The sequence below is a fragment of the Gorilla gorilla genome, chromosome X, assembly GCF_029281585.2.
Source record: "Gorilla gorilla gorilla isolate KB3781 chromosome X, NHGRI_mGorGor1-v2.1_pri, whole genome shotgun sequence".
NCBI classification, from domain to species: domain Eukaryota; kingdom Metazoa; phylum Chordata; class Mammalia; order Primates; family Hominidae; genus Gorilla; species Gorilla gorilla.
Window position 1 is genome coordinate 114,870,488 of NC_073247.2, and position 25,120 is coordinate 114,895,607.

The 25,120-nt window shown below is 44.9% G+C and overlaps 1 protein-coding gene across 3 annotated transcripts in view; it reads right to left on the reverse strand.

The window, feature by feature from the left end:
* The window catches only part of NXF3 (nuclear RNA export factor 3), a 144,887-nt gene that overhangs the window by 14,591 nt on the left and 105,176 nt on the right, over window positions 1-25,120 (reverse strand). The window contains exon 1 of one of the 3 annotated variants that reach the window (XM_019019842.4): window positions 2,057-2,293. The exons of 1 other annotated variant lie outside the window; for it this stretch is intronic. In XM_019019842.4, the coding sequence (XP_018875387.1) occupies window positions 2,057-2,084 (28 nt within the window). In that variant the 5' untranslated portion in view covers window positions 2,085-2,293. Of the gene's footprint in view, window positions 1-2,056; window positions 2,294-25,120 lie in introns of those variants that run through there. One more of the 3 variants, XM_055375488.2, reaches the window with a different exon arrangement.

A 25,120-nucleotide genomic window follows, 5' to 3' on the forward strand; every position in this document is an offset into this window, starting at 1 on the left:
GCAAGCAAGATAGTGGTTTACAGAATTTGCTTAATACAAAACTTTTCAAGAACTCATCTGTTACACAAAAGCAAGGAATAGCTAGTTTATATTTTCCAATAATGTTCAAGGTTTTCTCCTTATTATGTCTGAAATTATTGATTTTGGCATTTTTCTAAGCAATTTATGTAATTTTATTTGAAGGAAATGTTTTATATATTCTTTTTCCCAACCTAAACAGGGAGAGTCCTAACAGTGTTGTGTTTGTATGATTATGAGGCTTTATTTGCCTAAGTGATACTACTATACTTTATTTTTGACCCATGCCTTTTTAAGCTGTTTCATATTGAAAGTTGAAATATTGTAAAAATTTTGTCAAAGATGTACTGAAGTGCTATTTGAAGTACCTATAACAAAACACAGTTGGTCCTCCGTATCCACGGACTCTGCCTCTGTGAATTAAACAAACTGCAGATCAAAAATATTAGGAGAAAAAAATATAAAAATAATACAAATAAAAAATACAATATAACTGTTATTTAAATAGCATTTACATTCCATTAGGTATTAGTCTAGAGATAAAGTATGCAGGAGGATGTGCGCTGGTTATATGCAAGTATGCCATTTTATGTAAGGGACTTGAGTATACTTGGATTTTTGGTATCTGTGGGTGGGCAGGGTAGGGGGGGTCCTGGAACCAATACCCCATGGATACCAAGGGACAACTGTACTTATTTACCTTTATTATTATTGCAAGCTTCTTAAGGAAACTTTATAGGAATGAAAATACACATGTTAAGAAGATTAGGCCGGGCACGGTGGCTCATGCCTGTAATCCCAGCACTTTGGGAGGCCGAGACAGGTGGATCACGAGGTCAGGAGATCGAGACCATCCTGGCTAACACCGTGAAACCCCGTTTCTACTAAAAATACAAAAAATTAGCCAGGCATGGTGGCGGACGCCTGTAGTGCCAGCTACTCGGGAGGCTGAGGCAGGAGAATGGCGTGAACCCGGGAGGCAGAGCTCGCAGTGAGCCGAGATTGTGCCACTGCACTCCAGCCTGGGTGACACAGCAAGACTCCATCACAAAAAAAAAAAAAAAAAAAAGAAGAAGAAGATTAAACATTAGATATTAGATGGTCTGTTGCATGCTAGAACTGTTAGTATTGTTGGATCAATTACTTTGGTTTTATGAAAAAATAAATGATAAATATCTTTAAAGAGAACTAGAAGAATTTTTTGTTTGATTCTAGGCTGTAGCATGATTATTTACGGACATAGTTTGATTGGCTGGCTAACTTAGTAGAATTATTGTTTTTTGTTTTGTACTGCAATAGGGCTTATAATTGTAAGATAAAAATGTGTGTGTGCTTAAGGGAAGTAAGTGCTGGTTAAAATTATTGAAAAAATTTCAGAATACTTTAAAAATAAAGTTTCAAGTTATACAAAAAAAAGAAATTCTAAATTTGTATGCATGTCTTAACATGGACCAATCTATGTTTAGATACAAAGCAAAAACTGATCTAAGTAAATAGAGAAATAGTTAAAACCACTGTGATGTGGGAATTTAACACACCTCTCTGAGTAACAGATAAAACTAGCAGACAAAAATTCAGCTACATATAGAAGATTTAAATGGCATGAGTAATAAGTTTGCTTAAATGACATAGAACACTGCACAGAAAACCTTCACATGGAACATTCCAGAATAAGTCATATGCTGGGCCATAAGGCTAGCCTTGATAAATTTCTGGGGCTGGGGTGGGAGGTAATACAATCTACCTTGAATGGTTAGTGTGAAGATTAAAGATGTATTCCCTGCCCCACTACCACCTCTAGTGTACATCCAAGGAATGTTAATTTTTACCAACCCCTGCCTCAGGTGACCCTCCTCATACCTCAAACCCTGGCCCTGAGAAGGCCACAAGACTCAGGCCTGGGCCCTTGCCACTGCCCACCCCCATCTAAAGGGAGATTGGCTGGGTGTCATGTGGGTTAGGGTAAGGTGGGGAAGGGGGCTCAGTCCCTTTTGCCCTGTGGAGACCTGAGACTCCAGCCTCATGCTGGCCGACTCACCCATAGTGTGTCCTGAAGGCAGTGACATTTTACCAATGTCCTTACAGGGCTCTCTTGAGGAGAATCTGTGTGGCCTGGGGACGTGAGTTTGGAGAAGATTGAGGAGGGCTGCTGACGAAGGCAAGAGCAAGCCTCAAGCCTTGCTTACAGGAAGTTCCTTCCCCAAGCATAGAGAGGAGTGTCCTAGGAGTCAGAGGAGAATCAACTTCCTGTTCTTACCACTCCCCAAAGTTTGCTGCCAGCCTAACACCCAGGGAGATGTTTCTAATGTAGCCACTCCTGCAAATGTGGTTAGCAACAATCACAATCATGAGGCCTAGGACCCAGATACTTATTGAAACAAACACGGAAAACTCAGCTTGCTGGTCATCTCCCGTGCATTACATTGTATTCATTTACTCTGCAGACTCAGAGACTCAGAGTGCCTATGGTAGCTCAAGCTCTGTACTTGCTACATTACTTTTTTCTCCATGTATTCCTCACAAGGGGACTCTCAACTCAGAATCACCAGCTTCCTGAAGGTGCTGAGGCTTAATGAGGTATAGGACCTTGTCTGGAATGATTCAGATGTGACCTGGAGAAACAAAGTGGAAATGAGAACCATGGAATGGTGGGTGACCCCTCTATGCACAGCTTTTCTAAACTCTTATAATATTTGGGGTTTACTTAAGTTAGGGCAAAGTAAGACAATGTTCTGCAAATACTCGTGTGACTGGAATTAACTACAGCCCATCCTAGAGAGAGAATACAAAAAACAGACCAGGAAAATATAAAGTAAAAGTTTAGTGTGTCACTGTAATGAAAGTAGAAAAGAATCAAGTATTGTCTTAAAGACAAAATATAGTCAATGTAGATGGATACTCCTAATGATTAGAGCCAGAAATGTAGCTCTTAAAGTCTCAGGCCAGAGAGAGGGAATAAACTAGTGAGAGGTGACAGCGTGCTGGCAGCTCTCACAGCCCTCGCTCGCTCTCGGCACCTCCTCTGCCTGGGCTCCCACTTTGGCGGCACTTGAAGAGCCCTTCAGCCTGCCGCTGCACTGTGGGAGCCCCTTCCTGGGCTGGCTGAGGCCGAAGCTGGCTCCCTCAGCTTGCGGGGAGGTGTGGAGGGAGAGGCGCTAGCGGGAACCGGGGCTGCACGCGGCACTTGCGGGCCAGAGGAGTTCTGGGTGGGCGTGGGCTCAGTGGGCCCCACACTCGTAGCAGCCGGCCATCACCGCCACCCTGGGCAATGAGAGGCTTAGCACCTGGGCCAGCAGCTGCTGTGCTCAATTTCTCTCCAGGCCTTAGCTGCCTTCCCACGGGGCAGGGCTTGGGACCTGCAGCCCGCCATGCCTGAGCCTCACCCCCACCCCCACATCCGTGGGCTCCTGTGCCGCCCAAGCCTCCCCGACGAGTGCCGCCCCCTGCTGCACGGCACCCAGTCCCATCTATGAAGGTGGAGCTCTCGTGGCCTAATTACTTCCCGAAGGCCCTAACTCTTAATACTGTTGCACTGGGGATTAAGTTTCAACGTGAATTTTGGAGGAACACAAACACTCAAACCATAGCATTTACCGTTTTATAAAAATGTTCACATAATATTGTTTTATAAAAAAATAAAGATTTAGGCTGGGCATGGTGGCTCACGCCTGCAATCCCAGCACTTTGGGAGGCTGAGGCGGGTGGATCACTTGAGGTCAGCAGTTTGAGACCAGCCTGGCCAACATGGTGAAACCCCCCCTTTACTAAAAAATACTATTAACTGTGGACATCAAGTCTGAAAATAGCCATTATTAAAAACCTGATGAAAGTCTATTATAATAGTGATGCAATTGACAAAAAAATTTGGTTATTTCTGAACCAACATTGTGACTGATAGCATTTATACCAAGACATAACAGAGTTCTAGGAATGTTATACAATTTTGGAACACACATTAATAATATATCCATGTAAATATAACTCAGAGAAGATTAACCATCATTCCTTATTTAGACAGTGCTTCTCATATAAATGAACATATCAGATAAGCTGATGGTGTAATATCTCTTTTACAACTACTTTCAGAAGTTCTAGGGCTTGTCATAATATCCCAAAGTTACTTCAAGGTCAGAAATACTTAATTTTGATATTTGAGAAGTTTGTCAACTATCAGTGGTCTAGAATACTTGATCAAAATAGGATCACAGGTCACTATGAAATAAAATGGAAGTGACAAAAGATTTCACAGGCACAAAGCCCAAGAAATTATCTTGATTAAACACAGAATCTCTGTTCCCTTAGGCCAGTTATCTAAAAGGTAAAGAAAAACCTCGCACAATTTCCTTTTAAAAACAGCTCAATGTTCTGAGAAAACCCAGTTATTCCAACACAGGAGCCCAAAACCTTGCCTTCACCAGCGCATTTTTTTATTAATCGTCAATTTTTGGCAAAACTTTATATTATTTATAATTAGCTTCTATTTTAGGCAACTTGATGACACAAAAAATTTCTTTCATGAGATTTCTATTCTGTGAACTTTCTATAACTTGCAAAATTTACTTTCCTTTTCCCTATATCATTTTGACCACACAAAGTTCTCTTAAGCAAAAGAAAAAATTACTTTTTTCATCTTTCTTTACCAAAACTACATCTTCATACTTATAACTTTTTTTTTTAATCTCTTCTGCTTACCGGTTCCTTCCCTGCCTTGTTTGTATTTCGTTCTGTAAACCAAAAATAAAATTCTAAGTCCCCTCAACCATCTGAATGGACTTTCTCCTCAGCCAGCGTTCTTAAAATTGAACCTGAGAGACTGTTTTAGGTCATGATGTGAAGTGGGGGTTGAACAGGCCTCATTATACCTCTTCAGCATTAACATCAACATAGGCTTTAAGTCTGATAAGAAATATTTCACAACCTATTCTCTCTGAAGCCTGCTAGCTAAAAGCTTCATCTACATAGTAAAACTTTGGTCTCTACAACCTCTTATCACAACCCAGACATTCCTTTCTATTGGTCACAGTTCTTTAGACAACCTCAACGAATTGTCAACCAGAAAATGTTTAAATTTACCTTAAATTTACTGATAGCCTGGAAGCCCCGCCTTGGAATTGTCCCACCTTTCTGGACCAAACCAATGTATTTCTTAAATGTATGTGATTGATGTCTCATGCCTCCCTAAAATGTATAAAACCAAGCTGCACCCTCACCTCCTTGGGCACATGTTCTCAGGACCTCCTGAGGGCTGTGTCAAGGGCCATGGTTGCTCATATTTGGCTCAGAATAAACCCCTTTAAGTATTTTAGAGTTTGACACTTTTTGTCGACACTTTCTAAATCTATATTTTGAAATATCCTTTCAAAAACCTCCAAATTAGATGAAATTTGCTCTTTTAACAAAAATATATTCTCATGTCTTTTTACAATTTCTCTTGCCAAAATGAGAGACAGGACTAGCTGGATTTCCTAGGCTGACTAAGAATCCCTAAGCCTAGCTGGGAAGGTGACCGCATCCACCTTTAAACACGGAGCTTGCAACTTAGCTCACACCCGACCAATCAGAGAGCTCACTAAAATGCGAATTAGGCAAAAACAGGAGGTAAAGAAATAGCCAATCATCTATTGCCTGAGAGCACAGCGGGAGGGACAAGGATCGGGATATAAACCCAGGCATTCGAGCCGGCAACGTCAACCCCTTTGGGTCCCCTCCCCTTGTATGGGAGCTCTGTTTTCACTCTATTTCACTCTATTAAATCTTGCAACTGCACTCTTCTGGTCCGTGTTTGTTATGGCTCGAGCTGAGCTTTTACTCGCCATCCACCACTGCTGTTTTGCAGCTGTCACAGACCCGCTGCTGACTTCCACCCCTCTGGATCCAGCAGGGTGTCCGCTGTGCTCCTAATCCAGCGAGGTGCCCATTGCCACTCCCCGTCTGGCTAAAGGCTTGCCATTGTTCCCACATGGCTAAGTGCCTGGGTTCGTCCTAATCGAGCTGAACACTAGTCACTGGGTTCCATGGTTCTTTTCCGTGACCCACGACTTCTAATAGAGCTATAACACGCACTGCATGGCCCAAGATTCCATTCCTTGGAATCCGTGAGGCCAAGAACCCCAGGTCAGAGAACACGAGGCTTGCCACCATCTTGGAAGTGGCCTGCCGCCATTTTGGAAGTGGCCCACCACCATCTTGGGAGCTCTGGGAGCAAGGACCCCTGGTAACAAAAACACTCCTTACTTTCCTTGTACACTTTACATACATAATTTTTTTTTATTTCTAGTAATTTTAATTACATATTTAATTAAAATTTTGAATTCTTAGTAAGCTTATTTTTTATGAAAATGTAAGAAATGGCAATTTGAACTGTCTTATGCCAATATTTTATGAATATACTGAAGAGAATCAAAATATTTCATCCCAAAATATACTTATTTGACATATTTTGAGATGGCTATCCAGACAGCCAACTGAGGCAGGGAAATAGGATCTGGAGGTAGGGAACATAAGGCTGATTCACACTTCAGCCATGACAGGAAATATCCTCTCCATAGGGCACAGGCCAAGTAGATGACTTTGTAACTTCATCCTCTCCATTTACATAGGGCATACCCCAAGTAACCAATGGAATCCTCTAGAGGATATTTAAACTCCCAAAAATTCTGTAATGGGGTCTTTGAGCCCCTATGCTCAGGCCTGCTCCCACACTATGGAGTGTACTTTCATTTTCAATAAAACCCTTCATTCCTTCCTTGCTTTGTTTGTGCGTTTTGTCCAATTCCTTGTTCATGACGCCAAGAACCTGGGCATCCTCCACCATTAACACAATGAGCAGAAGTAACCCCACAAAACTCTTTTCTTGTGGAAGATTTTGCATCTATAAAGAATCTGCATTGATGCAACCAAAGTTTCTCTGAAGCCCTTCTTTGTCTAGATCTAGGAAAGATTAACTGAGAGTCTGACACCTTAAACGTCTATGCAAAATATTTATCATCTATTGTTTCTGATGGCTGCTACCTGTCATGTTTCATCTACATAACAAGACAACCTTTGCCAGCCAGGTCTCCACTTCTCTCCCTCCCATAACCCATCTTGCAGCTATAACCTGATTTACCACCACAACCTGTTTTTGGCTATGCTCCAAGTCCCCATTCTTTCTGTAACCTCGAAATAGTATATAAGCTTCCGTACTCCAATAGGGGGCGGGGGGGGAATCACTCTGTGATTCTCTCCACGCAAGCCAATAAATGTGCGTGCCATTTCTCCTATTAATCTCTCTCTTGTGAGTTGATTTTTCAGCAAATCTTCACAGAGTGAAGGAGAGGTCTTCCTTTGGCCCCTACAGTTTATTTCATAATTTCTAGAGGCATGTACTTTTTCACAGAACAAATTTTTAAGTGTTTACTAACAGACCCAAATATATTTTGCTTCTCTATACCACATAAAAGCAAGATGCCAACGTATATAAATTTTAAACATGTGATTAGTAATTAATGTTTTAGCATTCTAACTTATTTAGAAATAACCTGAACATTTAATGACTATTTATTACTTAAGGATTTAAGTTACCAAAAAGATTTCTGAAACTATGAAGAGTTCATTTATAAACATTTGTGCCTAATTTACATATTTAATACCTTTTTGTGATCTATAATGTTTGTGATCCTAAATGTCTCAAAACGGAGTCACTTATGACAAGTGACTCAGCTGATAGTGAAACTACTGAGCTCTGAGAGTGATAAGCATATGTATGGTGGAATGAGGTGATAAGATGACACTTGCTGTGGCCAGACACTGTTAGGGGTGGCGAATATTCGTTACTGACAGCTAATCCATACTGGTCTGCAGCAACTGCAGTTCTTGCCTACTCAGAAGAAAGAATTTGACTGAGGGGCATAAGGCAGAAGAAGAGACCGAGGCAAGTTTTAGAGCAGGAGTAGAAGTTTGTTAAAAAGCTCTAGAGCAGGAGTAGAAGTTTGTTAAAAAGCTCTAGAGCAGGAACGAAAGAAAGGAAAGGACACTTGGAAGGGGCCCCAATGGGCGACTTGAAAGACAAGTGCAGCATTTGACCTTTTGACTTGTATATGCTGGACTACTTTTGGTGTCTTGCATCCCTTTCCCTTTATTCTTCCTTTAGGGTGGGCTACCCACATGTACAGTGCCCTCATTGCACTTGGGAGGTGAGCATGTGCAGTGTGTTTACTGCAGTTGTACGCATGCTCAACAGAGGCTTTCTCCCCTTTTCCAGTGGAATGCCCCCAGAAGGTCATACTCTGCCTTTTTGTCTCTTAATGTGCATGCCCAGGCTCACTTGCCCAATACCTGAGATTTTATTGAAAGCTGCTGATTACCAATTTCAAGTGTTTTTATCTATTGGGAAATTGCCTCTCCCTGGCACCTGTGACCAATTACATTTTAATGTGACAACTGCTGGATCATCAGGAAATTGCCTCTCCCTGGTGCCTGTGACCAATTATCATTTTTAGAGAAGCAGTGTGACAACTGCCGAATCATCACCTGATGGTCACCTGACATTTCTGGTGCAGGGGTGGAGAGCCCTCTCCTGCCCCACTCATGCCTGACTAGCTACCTACTGTAACAAGACTTGACAAGACAGTGAAGCCAAAAGGTAGCTGAAGAAGATGGGTATGGATACTGGACACTTTTACAGAGGACCATAAAACCCACAAAGAAACGGACCACGACAGAGATACCTGTAGAAACTCTGCCTGTGAGAACTCAGAGGCCTCTTTTCCATCCATTGCAGTTACTGGAAGCACTGCTGAGAGAAAAGAAGCATCCCCTCCGCCCCCTCCCAGTCAGTAGGCTGGTCTCCTGAACTACTTGCTGTGTTCCTTCTCTCTGTCTATAACTGTCTGTGTCTTTGAATATATTTGCGTGATTGGTGGTGTGTGAACGCCTTGGAGTAAACTATGAATTTGTAGGAATTTAATTAGTCACTGAGTCATTTTGAAACATTCCCCCCACCACCCTCATAAGAATTTGCACAACCAGACTGATTTGACCTGACACAAGATCATGAAAATTCTATGAGACATTGAATAAAACTAACCACCATCTCCAGTTATTCCGTTAATCATTTTTACAGCATAAAAATGTTAGGCATTGGCCACTTAATCAAAAATCCGAAAGTTAAATACATGGGTATTTTTGCTGATCAGAAGACACAATTGTTTCCAGTCTTATTTACCAAAAATTTACTCAAGTCACATAAGCCAAAAGGCATTTGAGTTAGGTTCTATTTTTTGATAAAATATTTGATTTAAGCACTTTTTCTTTAAGTCGATCAGTCAGAGTCTCTTACACATTTTGGTTGAGAAATATTACATAAGCATAACACACATAGGCGTGGAAAAAGAAGCAGATTTTATAGCTTTATTAAGATTCTTCATTTGCCAATTTTGAAATACTTTCCCCCCTTTAGCCCATCAAACTTTCAATCACCCATTCCGTTGCCCGAAGCAATTGTTAGCCAGGCAACTCTACAATTTGCACTTCCAAAAAAAAAGATGACTTTCAGATAAAACAAGACAATTTACTGTACTTAGAACAATATAGAAACTTCATTAATAGAAACCCTATTATTTGTCAAAACAAAAAAAGGCATAGGTAAACCTCCAATTAAGACAAGATGGCTAGAAAAGGCACCTTAAACATTGGTAAGACTGTTAACGTAAACTAAGCCACTACCTTTCCCGTTGTTAAATTTTCTAGTGGTTTAGGTGCAGAAAGGGAGACAACCTTACTAAAGGGGATTTCCTTTACAGATGTAAATTTCTTTTACAGAGAGTTTCAAAATAGCCAATTAAATGTCATAAAGTTGTATTTTATTTTATGTATATTTTTAGAGACGTCTCTCTCTGTCACCCAGGCTGTAGCGTACTATCACCATCAAAGCTCACTGCAGCCAAAAACTCATGGGCTCAAGCAATCCTCCCACTTCAGCCTCCCAAGCAACTGGGACTACAGGTGCAGGCCACCAAGTGTGGCTAATTTTTTTTTTTAGGGAGGGGGTCTGCCTATGTTGCCCAGGCTGGCCTTGAACTCCTGGCCTCAAGTGATCCTCCCACCTTAGCCTCCCAAAGCACTGGGATTATGGGTATGAGCCACTGAGCCCGACCAGTTGTAAAGATTTCATTTCATAGTTAGTCTTTTCAATTTAGATTTTTTGTTAATTTGATTACTGACTTCAGGGAAGAGCCCTTTAATGAAAAGGACAAAAAATAACTGGTAGAAACTTAACCCTGAGTATTCCTTGGGCGCCTATAAATCCTGGTGTTAACATGAAGATTATTATCAGAGGGAGTGGGCAGCCTGTTTTCAGGGGCTTTCTTGGAAATCTTTGGGGGCACTCCCTTTTTCAGTGTCCTAGTTGTTTGCACAAATGGCAACAATACTTCAGAAACTGCTGTTTTAGGGGTCCCTTATTGGAGAAGTGCTCTAGGACAAGTCTAGAAGTCATTCTAGGTTGTTGGTTGCCATGGAGCTGAAACACTTTGGGAATGGCTTTCAAAAGGTCATCTGAGTCTTTCTGGCTTTGCCTGGCCCATAAGTAGACCAGATGGGGCTTGTGAGGTCCTTGATATTGACAGAGCAGGAGCACCATCATCTCAGACAAACACTGCCATTTTAAGTTCCAGCTCCTTTTCCAGCCTCATGCATTTCAAGGAAATCACTTTTCTTCTAACTACAGCAGCCAGAAAGAGCAGACAGTAAAATACAGATAAGACAGCTCGGGCACAGAGGGAGGTGGGAGGAAAGTCTCTTGGGTAACTGCCAAACTTCACCCTCACACAATAGGCCCCAGTAAAACAGTGGGCCTTAATAAGCACATTCCTTTCCCTTCGGGTACACTAAGATAAGGAAGCTAAAAGCAGACTCAGGGAGGCGGTGGGGGGCGGGGGGTATGCCTGCAGCTGCAGAAAGATATACGGGAACAGACACACAATTGTCCCTCCCAGATAAGCACAACAAAGAGACACAGAAGCAGTCCAAGCCTCTGATAAACTTTCCCACACTGAATCCTTGAAAACTCTTAGTCTGTAAGAGAGTGTGCCTCTGACCTAACTTGGCCAGACACCCTTCTCAGATTTGTTTTCTCTAAAATAAACTTTTTGTGTTTCTTTCCTCTTTCTTTAATTCTTACAGATACCATTCTCAAGAGATTATTCTACCTCTTTTACCCTTTTGGGTCTCCCCAGATCCCACCAAATGTATTAGGTGGTAGAGGTCAAGTATCATAAGGGATCATAAATTACAATTAAGGGCCGGGCGCGGTGGCTTAAGCCTGTAATCCTAGCACTTTGGGAGGCCAAGGTGGGTTGATCACTTGAGGTCAGGAGTTGGAGACCAGCCTGCCCAACATGGTGAAACCCCTTCTCTACTAAAAATATAAACATTAGCTGGGTGTGGTGGCACACGCCTATAATCCCAGCTACTCTGGGAGCTGAGGCACGAGAATCCCCTGAACCTGGGAGGCAGAGGCTGCAGTGAGCTGAGATAGTGCCACTACACTCCAGCCTGGGCACAGAGTGAGATTCTGTTTAAGAAAAAAAGTTACAATTAAGACTTTGAATTTTGTTTGTCAGGCACAGTGGCTCATGCCTGTAATCCCAGCAACCTCAGGAGGATTGCTTGAGCCCAAGAGTTTGAGGCTGCAGTGAGCTATGATCAGGCCATTGTACTCCAGCCTGCTGAGTGACTGAGCAAGACTTTGTCTCTAAGACTCTGGCCTGAATTCTTCAGAAAACTTTTGAAGATCTTAGGAATTTTTTTTTTTTTGAGATGGAGTCTTGCTCTGTCGCCCAGGCTGGAGTGCAGTGGTGTGATCTCGGCTCACTGCAAGCTCCGCCTCCTGGGTTCATGCCATTTTCCTGCCTCAGCCTCCTGAGTAGCTGGGACTACAGGTGCCCACCACCGCACCCGGCTAATTTTTTGTATTTTTAGTAGGGACGGGGTTTCACGGTGTTAGCCAGGATGGTCTCGATCTCCTGACCTCGTGATCTGCCCACCTCAGCCTACCAAAGTGCTGGGATTACAGGCTTGAGCCACCGCGGCCAGCTGATTTCGGAAATTTTTAAACTGTGGTCCTGGCCTCCATTTTTTGTCCAGAAAGTATAATCAAATAGTGGACTATCTCCAGAATTTTGGAGTGTTTCTACCTTATAAGGAAACTGTTTAGCTTTCCTTTTTTTTTTTTTTTTTTGAGACAGAGTTTTGTTCTTGTAGCCAAGGCGGGAATGCAATAGCACGATCTCAGCTTGCTGCAATCTCTGCCTCCCAGGTTCAAGCGATTCTCCTGCCTCAGCCTCCAAAGTAGCTGGGATTACAGGCTTATGACACTATGCACTGCTAATTTTTGTATTTTTAGTAGAGACGGGGTTTCACCATGTTGGCCAGGCTAGTCTCGAATTCCTGACCTCAGATGATCCACCCGCCTCAGCCCCACAAAGTGCTGGGATTACAGGCATGAGGCACTGCATGCCCAGCTGAAATTTCCTTTTTTTTCAGAAAGGAAATGCAATTCAGACACTGAATTGTTTAGTACACTGGGAATATTCCAGGCAACGTAAATTAAAGGGAAGCACTAAGAGTTAGGTAAGTTTTACAGTCCTTTATATAGGGGATATCTTGCATTTTTAGCTTTTTACCAGCTTTTTGCAATTAGTCTTTTAGAAAAGCTATTTTAGAGTCCTGTTGTCTACTCCAACCTTCTACATGCCAATAGGAATTCCATTTTCTCTGCCTTCAAGAGGCTGAGAATTCAAGTACACTTTCTTAGATGACATTCCACATAATGGCCATCATAATACTAGATTATCGATTATCTTTAGTAAAATTTTGTCACTTTTGTAAAAATTTGTTGCTTCTGGGGCCAGAAATTTTTTTTTTTTTTAATATTGGCTCACTCTGTTGCCTAGACTGAAAGGCAGTGGTGCAATCATAGCTTACTGCAGCCTCGAATTCCTGTGCTCAAGGGATCCTCCAGCCTCAGCCTCCCTAGTAGCTAGGACTATAGGCATGTGCCACCAGGCTCATCTAATTTTTTTATTTTTATTTTTTTGTCTTAGAGACAGCTGGTCTCAAACTCCTGACCCAAAACAATCCTCCCTCCTCAGCCTCACAAAGTGCTGAGATTATGAGTCTGAACCACCAAGCCCTGCCTGGGGCTAGAAACCTTATGCATAACTAAGGCAGGTCTACTGAAATGTGACGTACTCAGATCTTTAGAAATTAGGGATCCCAGCCGGGCACAGTGGCTCACGCCTGTAATTCCAGCACTTTGGGAGGCTGAGAGGGGCGGATCACGAGGTCAGGAAATCAAGACCATTCTAGCTAACATGGTGAAACTCCGTCTCTACTAAAAATACAAAAAAATTAGCCGAGTGTAGCTGTGGGCGCCTGTAGTCCCAGCTACTTGGGAGGCTGAGGCAGGAGAATGGCATGAACCTGGGAGGCAGAGCTTGCAGTGAGCCGAGATTGCGCTACTGCACTCCAGCCTGGGCAACAGAGTGAGACTCCGTCTCAAAAAAAAAAAAAAGGAAGAGAAAAAAGAAAGTAAAAAAAGAAAGAAAGAAATTAGGGTTCCCACTTTCATGTTGGATCTTGGGTTTCCCAGAGCCAAGATGGCTTTGGCTACAAGATCTTCTTGACCAACTTAGCCAATGATTTTACAGTTTCTGTCTGACCCAGTCAGACACCTGAGGCTTCCCTTACCTAAGTGCAGAAGAAAAAACCCACATACCCATGAATTCCGAAAACCGGAGATCACTCCCCTGCATTAATAACCACTGACTGCCACTACTGTCAGTTACCTTAAAACTGCAGCCCTTTATGCTAGTGTGTCCGGATTGGTGGGTTCTTGGTCTCACTGACTTCAAGAATGAAGCCACGGACCCTCGTGGTGAGTGTTACAGCTCTTAAGGTGGCGCGTCTGGAGTTTGTTCCTTCTGATGTTCGGATGTGTTCGGAGTTTCTTCCTTCTGGTGGGTTCATGTTCTCGCTGGCTCAGGAGTGAAGCTGCAGACCTTCACAGTGAGTGTTACAGCTCTTAAGGCAGCGTGTCTGGAGTTGTTCCTTCCTCCTGGTGGGCTCGTGGTCTTGCTGGCTTCAGGAGTGAAACTGCAGACCTTCGTGGTGAGTGTTACAGCTCATAAAAGCAGCATGGACCCAAAGAGTGAGCAGTAGCAAGATTTATTGCAAAGAGCAAAAGAAGAAAGCTTCCACAGTGTGGAAGGGGACCTGAGCAGGTTGCCACTGCTGGCTCGGGCAGCCTGCTTTTATTCTCTTATCTGGCCCCACCCACATCCTGCTGATTGGTAGAGCCAAGTGGTCTGTTTTGACAGGGCGCTGATTGGTGTGTTTACAATCCCTGAGCTAGACACAAAGGTTCTCCATGTCCCCACTAGATTAGCTAGATACAGAATGTCGACACAAAAGTTCTCCAAGGCCCCACCAGAATAGCTAGATACAGAGTGTCGATTGGTGCATTCAGAAACCCTGAGGTAGACACAGGGTGCTGATTGGTGTATTTACAAACCTTGAGCTAGATACAGAGTGCCGATTGGTGTATTTACAATCCCTGAGCTAGACACAGGGTGCTGATTGGTGTGTTTACAAACCTTGAGCTAGATACAGAGTGCGGATTGGTGTATTTACAAACCCTGAGCTAGACATAAAGGTTCTCCAAGGCCCCGCCAGAGTAGCTAGATACAGAGCGTTGATTGGTGCATTCACAAACCCTCAGCTAGATACTGAGTGCTGATTGGTGTATTTACAATCCCTGGGCTAGACATAAAGGTTCTCCACGTCCCCACCAGACTCAGGAACCCAGCTGGCTTCACCCAGTGGATCCCACACCGGGGCTGCAGGTGGAGCTGCCTGCCAGTCCCGGTGCCATGTGCCCGCACTCCTCAGCCCTTGGGTGGTTGATGGGACTGGGCGCCGTGGAGCAGGGGGTGGCACTCGTTGGGGAGACTCCGGCCGCACAGGAGCCCATGGAGCGGGTGGGAGGCTTAGGCATGGCAGACTTCAGGTCCTGAGCCCTGCCCTGTGGGAAGACAGCTAAGGCCTGGTGAGAAATCGAGCGCAGCGCCGGTGGGCTGGCACTGCTGGGCGACCCAGTATACCCTCTGCAGCCACTGGCCTGGGTGCTAAGCCCCTCATTGCCTGGGGCTGGCAAGGCCAGCTGGCTGCTCTGAGTGCAGGGCCCGCCAAGCCCACACCCACCTGGAACTCCAGCTGGCCTGCAAGCGCCACACGCAGCCCCAGTTCCCGCTTGCGCCTCTCCCTCCACACCTCCCTGCAAGCTGAGGGAGCCGGCTCTGGCCTTGGCCAGCCCAGAAAGGGGCTCCCACAGTGCAGTGGTGGGCTGAAGGGCTCCTCAAGTGCTGCCAAAGTGGGAGCCCAGGCAGAGGAGGCGCCGAGAGCAAGCGAGGGCTGTAAGGACTGCCAGCACACTGTCACCTCTCACTAGCTGCAAATGTGGTGAAACCCACATTTCTGTATAGCCATAATCTTGAGAAAACACATGAGACATCTCCAAACAGAGCAAAAAAATGCAGCCCTTGCCAGTAACTTGTCAGCTACTGCAAACCCTGCCCTGCCACAGAACAAACTAACCCTTTTTACTCCATAGTCAAATGCTTTCTCATAGCACAAACCAACCTTGGTACACACAAAGCCAAAAATACCAGGGAGCTCAAATGCCAAAGAGAGCTGAGCTCAGACCTGAAAGGGACTTACTCAAGACTTTCAGGGCTTCATGGGGAAGACTGTTCACTTCATGGTTGCCAGATATGTCAAAAGATAAAACTACAACAAATTTATTTTAAAGACCTCAATTGGCTTTATTTGTAATTCTAGAATCTGGTCACACATCACACCATAAAATACAGTAAGTGCTCCAATGGGCTGAACAGAAGAGGTTAACTTTATAGACAGAGACAGGCTGAAGAATACAGAAAGAAAGAACGAAGATCATGTTAGTCATTTCGAAGATACTTTTCTTATAAGAAAGGGACAGAGAGGCAGAACAATAGAAAAACAACTGATTAGTTAACCTCAGATAACTTCAGGGTACCTTTTTTGTGTGAGAATTAAAGCAGAAGGAACTTCTTTATCATGCCAATTGAAGATTTTAAATGGGCTAGTGTGTAGTAAAATAGACTTATCTCTTTCGCTGGAAGGTCATACAGCAACTTAGTTTGGGTTTGGTTACTTAGAACTTTAGCATGAGTGGGCCGGGCACAGTGGCTCACACCTGTAATCCCAGCACTTTGGGAGGCTGAGGCGGGTGGATCACCTGATGTCAGGAGTTTGAGATCAGCCTGGCCAAATGGTGAAAACTGTCTCTACTGAAAATACAAAAATTAGCTGGGCATGGTGGTGGGCCCCTGTAATCCCAGCTACTTGGGAGGCTGAGGCAGGATAATCACTTGAACCTGGGAGGCAGAGGTTGTAGTGACCTGAGATTGTGCCATTGCACTCCAGCCTGGGTGACAGAGCGAGACTCTGTCTCAAAAAAAAAAAAAAGGAACTTTAGCATGGGTGACTCCATTTTGATTTTTAGTCTATGCTGTTGAGGCCTAGTGCAAAAGGTTAGTCTGAAACAATGGCCTCCTATAATTTTTATTTGGCATTCCTTAGCCTCAAGTCTTTGTTTAAACATTACTTCCTGTGAGAAGTCTTCTCAAATATACTCTAATGCTTTAATTATCATTAGCCACCTAACTCCACTATCGGGGGAACCAGCCCCCAATATTTTAATGTAGGTTCTTTCTATTTTCCCTAAGTGTTGGCCAGTCCAAGAAATAAACAGAAAGAGTACCAAGAGAGGAATTTTACAGCTGGGCCTCCAGGGGTGACATCACATATCAGTAGGTCCATGATGTCCGCCTGAGCCGCAAAACCAGCAGGTTTTTATTAAGGACTTTAAAAGGGGAGGGGGTGTACAAACAGGGAGTAGGTCACAAAGATCACATGCTTTAAAGGGCAATAAAGATCACAAGGCAAAGGGCAAAGCAAAGATCACAAGGCAAAGGGCAAAGCAAAGATCATAAGGCAAAGGGCAAAATTAGAATTACTGATGAGGGTCTATGTTCAGCTGTGCACAAATTGTCTTGATAAACATCTTAAACAACAGAAAACAGGGTTTGAGAGCAGAGAACTGGTCTGACCTCAAAATTACCAGGGCGGGATCTTTTCCCCACCCTAATAAGCCTCAGGGTACTGCAGGAGACCAGGGCGTATTTCAGTCCTCATCTCAACCGCATAAGACAGACACTCCCAGAGCGGCCTTTTATAGACCTCCCCCCAGGAATGCATTCCTTCCCCAGGGTATTAATTATTAATATTCCTTGCTGGGAAAATAATTCAGTGATATCTCTCCTACTTGCACGTCCATTTATAGGCTGTCTGCAAGAAGAAAAATATGGCTCTATTCTGCCCGACCCCGCAGGAAGTCAGACCTTTGGTTGTCTTCCCTTGTTCCCTAAAATCGCTGTTATTCTGTTCATTTTCAAGGTGCACTTATTTCATATTGTTCAAACACCCACGTTTTACAATCAGATTTCATATTGTTCAAACACACATGTTCTACAATGAATTTGTACAATAGTGGTCCTGAAGTGACATACATTCTCAGCTTATGAAGATAATAGGATTAAGAGATTAAAGTAAAGACAGGCATAAGAAATTATAAGAGTATTATTTGGGAACTGATAAATGTCCATGAAATCTTCACAATTTATGTTCAGAGACTGCGGTAAAGACAGTCATAAGAAATTATAAAAGTATTAATTTTGGGAACTGATAAATGTCCATATTAAAATGAAATCTTCACAATTTATGTTCCTCTGCCACGGCTCCATCCGGTCCCTCTGTTTGGGGTCCCTGACTTCCCACAACACTCCACCAGCTTCACCATTTCCAAATGTTACAGGTAGTTAGATAGGCATGAGCAGGGCAGGAGAGGACTCTCCCCCCATCCACTAGGAATGTCAGGTGACGGTTTGACAATTATCACACTGTCTCTCTAAAAATGATAATTCAGCAGCCTGTGCCAGTGTACCAGGGAGGGACAATCTCTTTTTTTTTTTTTTTTTTTTTGAGACAGAGTCTCGCTCTGTCGCCCAGGCTGGAGTGCAGTGGTGCAATCTCGGCTCACTGCAAGCTCCGCCTCCTGGGTTCATGTCATTCTCCTGCCTCGGCCTCCCAAGTAGCTGGGACTACAGGCGCCCACCACCATGCCTGGGTAATTTTTTGTATTTTTAGTAGAGACGGGGTTTCACCATGTTAGCCAGAATGGTCTGAATCTCCTGACCTCGTGATCCACCCGCCTCGGCCTCTCAAAGTGCTGAGATTACAGGCATGAGCCACCATGCCTGGCCTGGAGGGACAATCTCTTGATGATACACAGCTATTAACATTAAAGTATTCATTGAAACCAGATTCCAGGGAGAAGAAGATTCCTGGGTATGTGCACTAAGAAACAAAATGGTGATGCATGACCTCTCAGGGACCTTCCATCAGAAAAGGGAAAAAGGCCTCAAATGGGCTTGCATACAGCTTCCTAAGCACACTGAGGGTGCTCAATTCCCAAGGATTAGAAAGGCACTGCACATACTTCCCTTAGGGAAGCCCACCCTAAGGGAAGAATCACAGGAAAGAGGAGCACCTGTAAAGTCCTAGGATCATGGTTAAATGCTGTTTTTGTCCTTTAACACCCTCTTTGATCTCTTCCAAATGAACTTTCCTTTCTTTCTTGTTCTAAAGCCTTTTTAAATAAACTTCTCACTCCTGTTCTGAAACTTCCCTCAGTCTCTTTTCCTGCCTTATGCCCCTCAGTTGAATTCTTTTTCTGAGGAGGCAAGAATTGAAGTTGCTGTAGACCCATACAGATATGCCACTGGTAATTCAGGGTAACTCGGATCTCTGTGACCGGTAACACAGACACAATTTTTCATTTGAAAGGGGTCCAATGAGTGTGAGTTCGTAATTTCTCGTGGTTGTGACTTTACACAATGGACTGAAGGCTCTACAGCTTTCAAATGTCTTATCTAAAGATTGGCCCTAGGATTTGCCTCTTCCACTCTTGAGGGGGATGCCTGGGACATAAGTCAGATGAGCAATGGAAACACAGAGTTGTTCCATAGAGGACAAGTGAGCATGTATTTCTGAGAAGCTGTTGAAACTGAAATTCAAGAAGACCATGGATCAACGTTTCCTTCTCTAAAAGATCTCATGAGAGGAATAAAATGACAATATTTTCTTTTTAGCAGACACGGTTTTGCATGATAAAGTCCATATGAATCTTCTAGAGGTAGAATTGCAGGTTTGAAGGTTTGAAACAATTTACTTTGTGAAATATTCTTTTAAATATATTTCTAAAATATGTAAACATATTCGAAAAAGAGGACAAACTGAAGAAGCAAGTAAAAATACCATTAACCATTGGTTAGATATCATCATGGTTTATATTCTCATTAAGCAAATGCTTCTGGGGATAAAAATCACTATTGTAAAATCTAAGACCAGTGCTTGAGATATTTTGCAGACCCTGCACTTGATGGATCAACTGGCACTACCCAGATGGATAAACTGGTTCATCTGATCTTGTGGCCCCCACCCAGGAACTGACTCAGTGCAAGAAGACAGCTTTGACTCCCTATGATTTCATCTCTGACATGACCAATCAGCAAATCCCAGCTCACCAGTTTCCCCTGACCCACCAAGTTCTCCTTAAAAACTCTGATCCCCAAGTTGTTCCTGGGGATAAAATAACTATTGTAAAACCTAAGATCATTGCTTGAGATATTTTGCAGACCCTGCACTGAATGGATCAGCTGGCACCATGCAGATCGAGAAAACTGGCTTATCTGATCTTGTGGCCCCCACCCAGGAGTTCCTGACTTAGTGAAAGAGAACAGCTTTGACCCCCTATGATTTCATCTCCCATCCAACCAATCAGCACTCCTGACTCACTGCCCTTCCTCCCCCGAGTCAAATTATCCTTAAAACCTCTGATCCCCAAATGCTCAGGGAGACTGTTTTGAGTAATAATAAAACTCTGGTCTGCCACACAGCCAGATCTGCCTAAATTTCTCCTTCTCTATTGCAATTTTCCTGTCTTGTTACTTGGCTCTGTCTGGGCAGTGGGCAAGGTGAATCCATTGGGCTGTTACAAAACCGGCATGAGAGATAGCAGGACCTGAAAGAAACCAAAGTATTTTACTCCAAACATATTCCTTTAACATATGGCCATTTTGAAACGGTCCTGCACAGCTGTCTCTTGGGAAAATCTACATTTTGTAGAGAATCCCCTTCTCTTTCCAGATCTTTTTCCTGATCCAGGAGAGAATTAACTAAGAGTCTGGCACTTTTTTTTTTTTTTTTTTTGAGACAGAGTCTCGCTCTGTCGCCCAGGCTGGAGTGCAGTGGCATGATCTCAGCTCACTGCAACCTCCACGTCCTGGGTTCAAGCAATTCTCCTGCCTCAGCCTCCTGAGTAGCTGGGGCTACAGGCATGCACTACCATGCCCAGCTAATTTTTGTATTTTTAGTAGAGAAGGGGTTTCACCATGTTGGCCAGGATGGTCTCGATCTCTTGACCTTGTGATCTGCCCACCTTGGACTCCCAAAGTGCCCCTTTTTAAGACTGATAGGAAACATTTACAATCTATTCTCTCTGAAGCCTGCTACCTGGAGGCTTCATCTGCATAATAAGAACCTTGCTGTCCACAACCCCTAAACTAGACACTTCCTTCTATTGATCCCAAGTCTTCAGATAAACTCTTTTAACCAATTGCCAATCAGAAAATCTTTGAATCCACCAATAACCTGGAAGCCCCACCCCCCGGACACACACCCCCATCACCCTCCCCGTGCCCTTGACTGCCGGTTATTCTACCTTTCTGGACTGAACCAATGGACATCTTACATGTATTGATTGGTGTTTTATGTCTCCCTAAAATATATAAAACCAAGCAGTAGCCTGACCACCTTGGGCATATGTTCTTAGGACCTCCTGAGATTGTGTCACAGGCATGTCCCTAACCTTGGCAAAATACACTTCTAAATTTATTGAGGCCTATCTCAGATACTTTTTGGTTTACAAGTAAAAAGCCCAAGTTTGTTTGGCTCCGAGTATGCTCCTGGTGATCTTTCAGCTAGAGAACACTGACAGTGGCAAGGTTCTAAGTTGGCTGGCCACCTTAAGATAGTAATGCAAGGTTCCATAAGCCTTGTCATTCCTTGTTTCCATAGTATCTTGGCTCCACATTGGTTAAAAATCCTTGAGGGACAGCATCCACCGTAGATGCCTATACCAAAGTGCAGATAGATTATCTGTGGTATGGTGAGGAGTGTGGAATGGGAGGGCTGATTGGGACAGAAGACAGCAAATAGCAGCCACAGCCAGAGGGTCCAGTTACAGCTGCTCTGTTCATTTCCCTGGCCCTGGCACACTCTGCTTAGGGATACAGTGGCAGGGAGGCTGGGGCTGTGGAATTCACGAGGGCTTAGCTCCGAGAAGAGGCATTATTTCCTGTATGTGGCTTTCCTTCTTTCCCATCATGTACGAGGGCATCGAGTACGAGGGCATCGAGCTCATAAACACCTCCAACAAGGAGTGCTTCTCACAAGGAGCTTCTGTGGAGGATAAGCCCAGAAGCAACTGTAGGAACTCGTGAGGAGAGTAGCCTTCAGGCCCTTTTCCATCCCTCATCTCCAACTAACTTGTGTGCCTTCCCTCAGAATACCTCTGGCTCCTGTCATTACTCTGCACTCCTAACAGTTTGTCCCAGAACAGTCTGTCCTCTGAACTGATGCCCTTACCCTGGGGTCCCTGCCTATAACTCCTGCCCTCAGCCCTAGTACATAACTGCTTCTGATCTTTGCAAATATGGATTCCTTTCATCCTAGTTGTCTGCTCATGAGGCTTTAATGGCATCATTCCCTTAATGATCTCAGAATTCCCCTCCATGCAGCACTCCTTATGATCCTGCCCTCCTGTAACCTCCATGCTAAAGAAAGCCAGTGGTTGACTGTAAATCCTTCACACCTTCAATGGCCATATCCAAGAGCAGGAACCTCAAACCTAATTCATGTAAGGTTAGACACTGTTCCTCATCTCCACCAAAATAAAATAAAGCGAGGAGAAGTGGTATCTGAGTGTTCTTAGCACCCTAACCCACAACAAAGAATGGTGGTGATGTAATGGTGGGAGGCCACACTTCTGAGCAAGTATCTCCTAGGGTCAGGCAAGGCCTTGATCCCTCCCAGACTTCCTGGAAATGCTCATAATATCACAAATAAGCAAGTAAATGATAATCTTACATTCAATCCCAGATCTGGATGGCTTCAGACCTAGAGTATCCAGTCAGTTATCTCAGAGCCCTGACTGTTCCTATGGGAGGCCCCCACTCTTCACTTCAGTCATAGTGGACTCCCTGTCTCCTCCTTCCCATCCAGCACCCACAAGTCCTGCCCATTGTACCAGGCCCAGCTTCTCTTTAAGGACTCTCTGGCGGCTCCAAGGAGGTCCTCCTCCTCTTATATAGCAAGGTGGTTCTACAGAGGTCACCATAACTTCCACAAGGACCTGGACCTTGTGCAATGGTTACCAAAACCTCTGCATCCTCTGGGCTACTGGAGGTGTGAAGATGTTACCAGGGGTCCTTGTTCTTAGAGCTCCCAAGATGGCGGTGGGCCGCTTCCAAGATGGCGGCAAGCCTCTTGTTCTCTGACCTAGGGTTCTTGGCCTCATGGATTCCAAGGAATGGAAACTTGGGCCATGCAGTGAGTATTATAGCTCTATTCACCTCGATTAGGCACTTAGCCCACATAAGAACAATGGCGAGCCTCTAGCCGGATTGGGAGTGGCAATGGGCGCCGCCTCACTGGATCAGGAGTGCAGCGGACACCCTGCTGGATCTGGAGGGGTGGAAGTCAGCAGTGGGTCTGCGACGGCGGCAAACAGCAGTGGTGGATGGCAAGTGAAAGCTCAGCTCCAGCAGTAACAAACACAGACCAGAAGAATGTGCAGTTGCAAGATTTAATAGAGTGAAAACAGAGCTCCAAAACAAAGGGAGGGGACCCAAAGGGGGTTGCCACTCCCTGCTCGAATGCCTGGGTGCATATCCTGATCATTGTCCCTCCCCCTGTCTTCTCAGGCGATAGATGATTGGCTATTTCTTTACCTCCTGTTTTAGCCTAATTAGCATTTTAGTGAGCTCTCTTTACTACCTGATTGGTTGGGTATGAGCTAAGTAGCAAGCCCCGTGTTTAAAGGTGGATGTGGTCACCTTCCCAGCTAGGCTTAGAAATTCTTAGTCAGCCTAGGAAATCCAGCTACTCCTGTCTCTCAAAGAGGGATGGATGATTAGTGAACACCAGTGAGATGGTGCAGGTCAAGGTAGGAGAAGGAACTCCACCTGGATGGTTCAGGCACTGGGGTCTAGGAAGAGCTCCTGACTCTCCTTCCAATGTTCTTCCCTGCAGACTCACAGTCACCTCTTTCTGGAGCTCCAAAAAGGTTCCAGAACCCCATATCATGGCACACCTGATGAGGGCCCCATCAAACAGGAAAAGCACAACTATTCAATGGAACGGGATGCTTATTTTTCCTACCCCAACTCCATAACACTGCACAACAGAGATGGTACTGAATTTTCTACACAATATAGATGAGTGTGTGTGGTTCCCTTCTTCTTACAATCCTAAATACTCACTAAAATGTAATGATGTTGTGTCCGGAATTGGTGGGTTCTTGGTCTCACTGACTTCAAGAATGAAGCCGTGGACCCTCGCAGTGAGTGTTACAGTTCTTAAAGGCGGCGTGTCCGGAGTTTGTTCCTTCTGATGTTCGGAGGTGTTTGGAGTTTCTTCCTTCTGGTGGGTTCGTGGTCTCGCAGGCTTTAGGAGTGAAGCTGCAGACCTTCGCGGTGAGTGTTACAGCTCATAAAGGCAGTGTGGACCCAAAGAGTGAGCAGCAGCAAGATTTATTGCAAAGAGCAAAAGAACAAAGCTTCCACAGTGCAGAAGGGGACCTGAGTGGGTTGCCACTGCTGGCTCGGGCAGCCTGCTTTTATTCTCTTATCTGGCCCCACCCACATCCTGCTGATTGGTCCCTTTTACAGAGCGCCCAGTGGTCTGTTTTGACAGGGTGCTGATTGGTGCGTTTACAATCCCTGAGCTAGACACAAAGGTTCTCCACATCCCCACTAGATTAGCTAGATACAGAGTGTAGACACAAAGGTTCTCCAAGTCCCCACCAGAGTAGCTAGATACAGAGTGTTGATTGGTGCATTCACAAACCCTGAGCTAGACACAGGGTGCTGATTGGTGTGTTTACAAACCTGGAGCTAGATACAGAGTGCAGATTGATGTGTTTACAATCCCTAGACATAAAGGTTCTCCAAGTCCCCACCAGACTCAGGAGCCCAGCTGGCTTCACCCAGTGGATCCCACACAGGGCCACAGGTGGAGCTGCCTGCCAGTCCCATGCCATGCGCCTGCACTCCTCAGCCCTTGGGTGGTCGATGGGACTGGGCACCGTGGAGCAGAGGGCCGCGCTCGTGGGGCAGGCTTGGGCAGCACAGGAGCCCACGGAGGTGGGGGTGAGGCTCAGGCATGGCGGGCTGCAGGTCCAGAGCCCTGCCCCATGGGAAGGCAGCTAAGGCCCTGTGAGACATTGAGCAGAGCAGCTGCTGGCCCAGGTGCTAAGCCCCTCACTGTCTGGGGCCAGCCGGCTGCTCCGAGTGTGGGGCCCACCGAGCCCACGCCCACCCGGAACTCCAGCCGGCCCGCAAGTGCTGCGCGCAGCTCCGGTTCCCACTCGCGCCTCTCCCTCCACACCTCCCTGCAAACTGAGGGAGCCAGCTCCGGGGCCTCGGCCAGCCCAGGAAGGGGCTCCCACAATGCAGCGGTGGGCCGAAGGGCTCCTCAAGTGCCTCCAAAGTGGGAGCCCAGGCAGAGGAGGTGCCGAGAGTGAGTGAGGGCTGTGAGGGCTGCCAGCATGCTGTCACCTCTCAATGTCATTGAGGTTAAGAAAAAACATCTCTCTGTTAAAGACCAGAGCAGTTAGCCA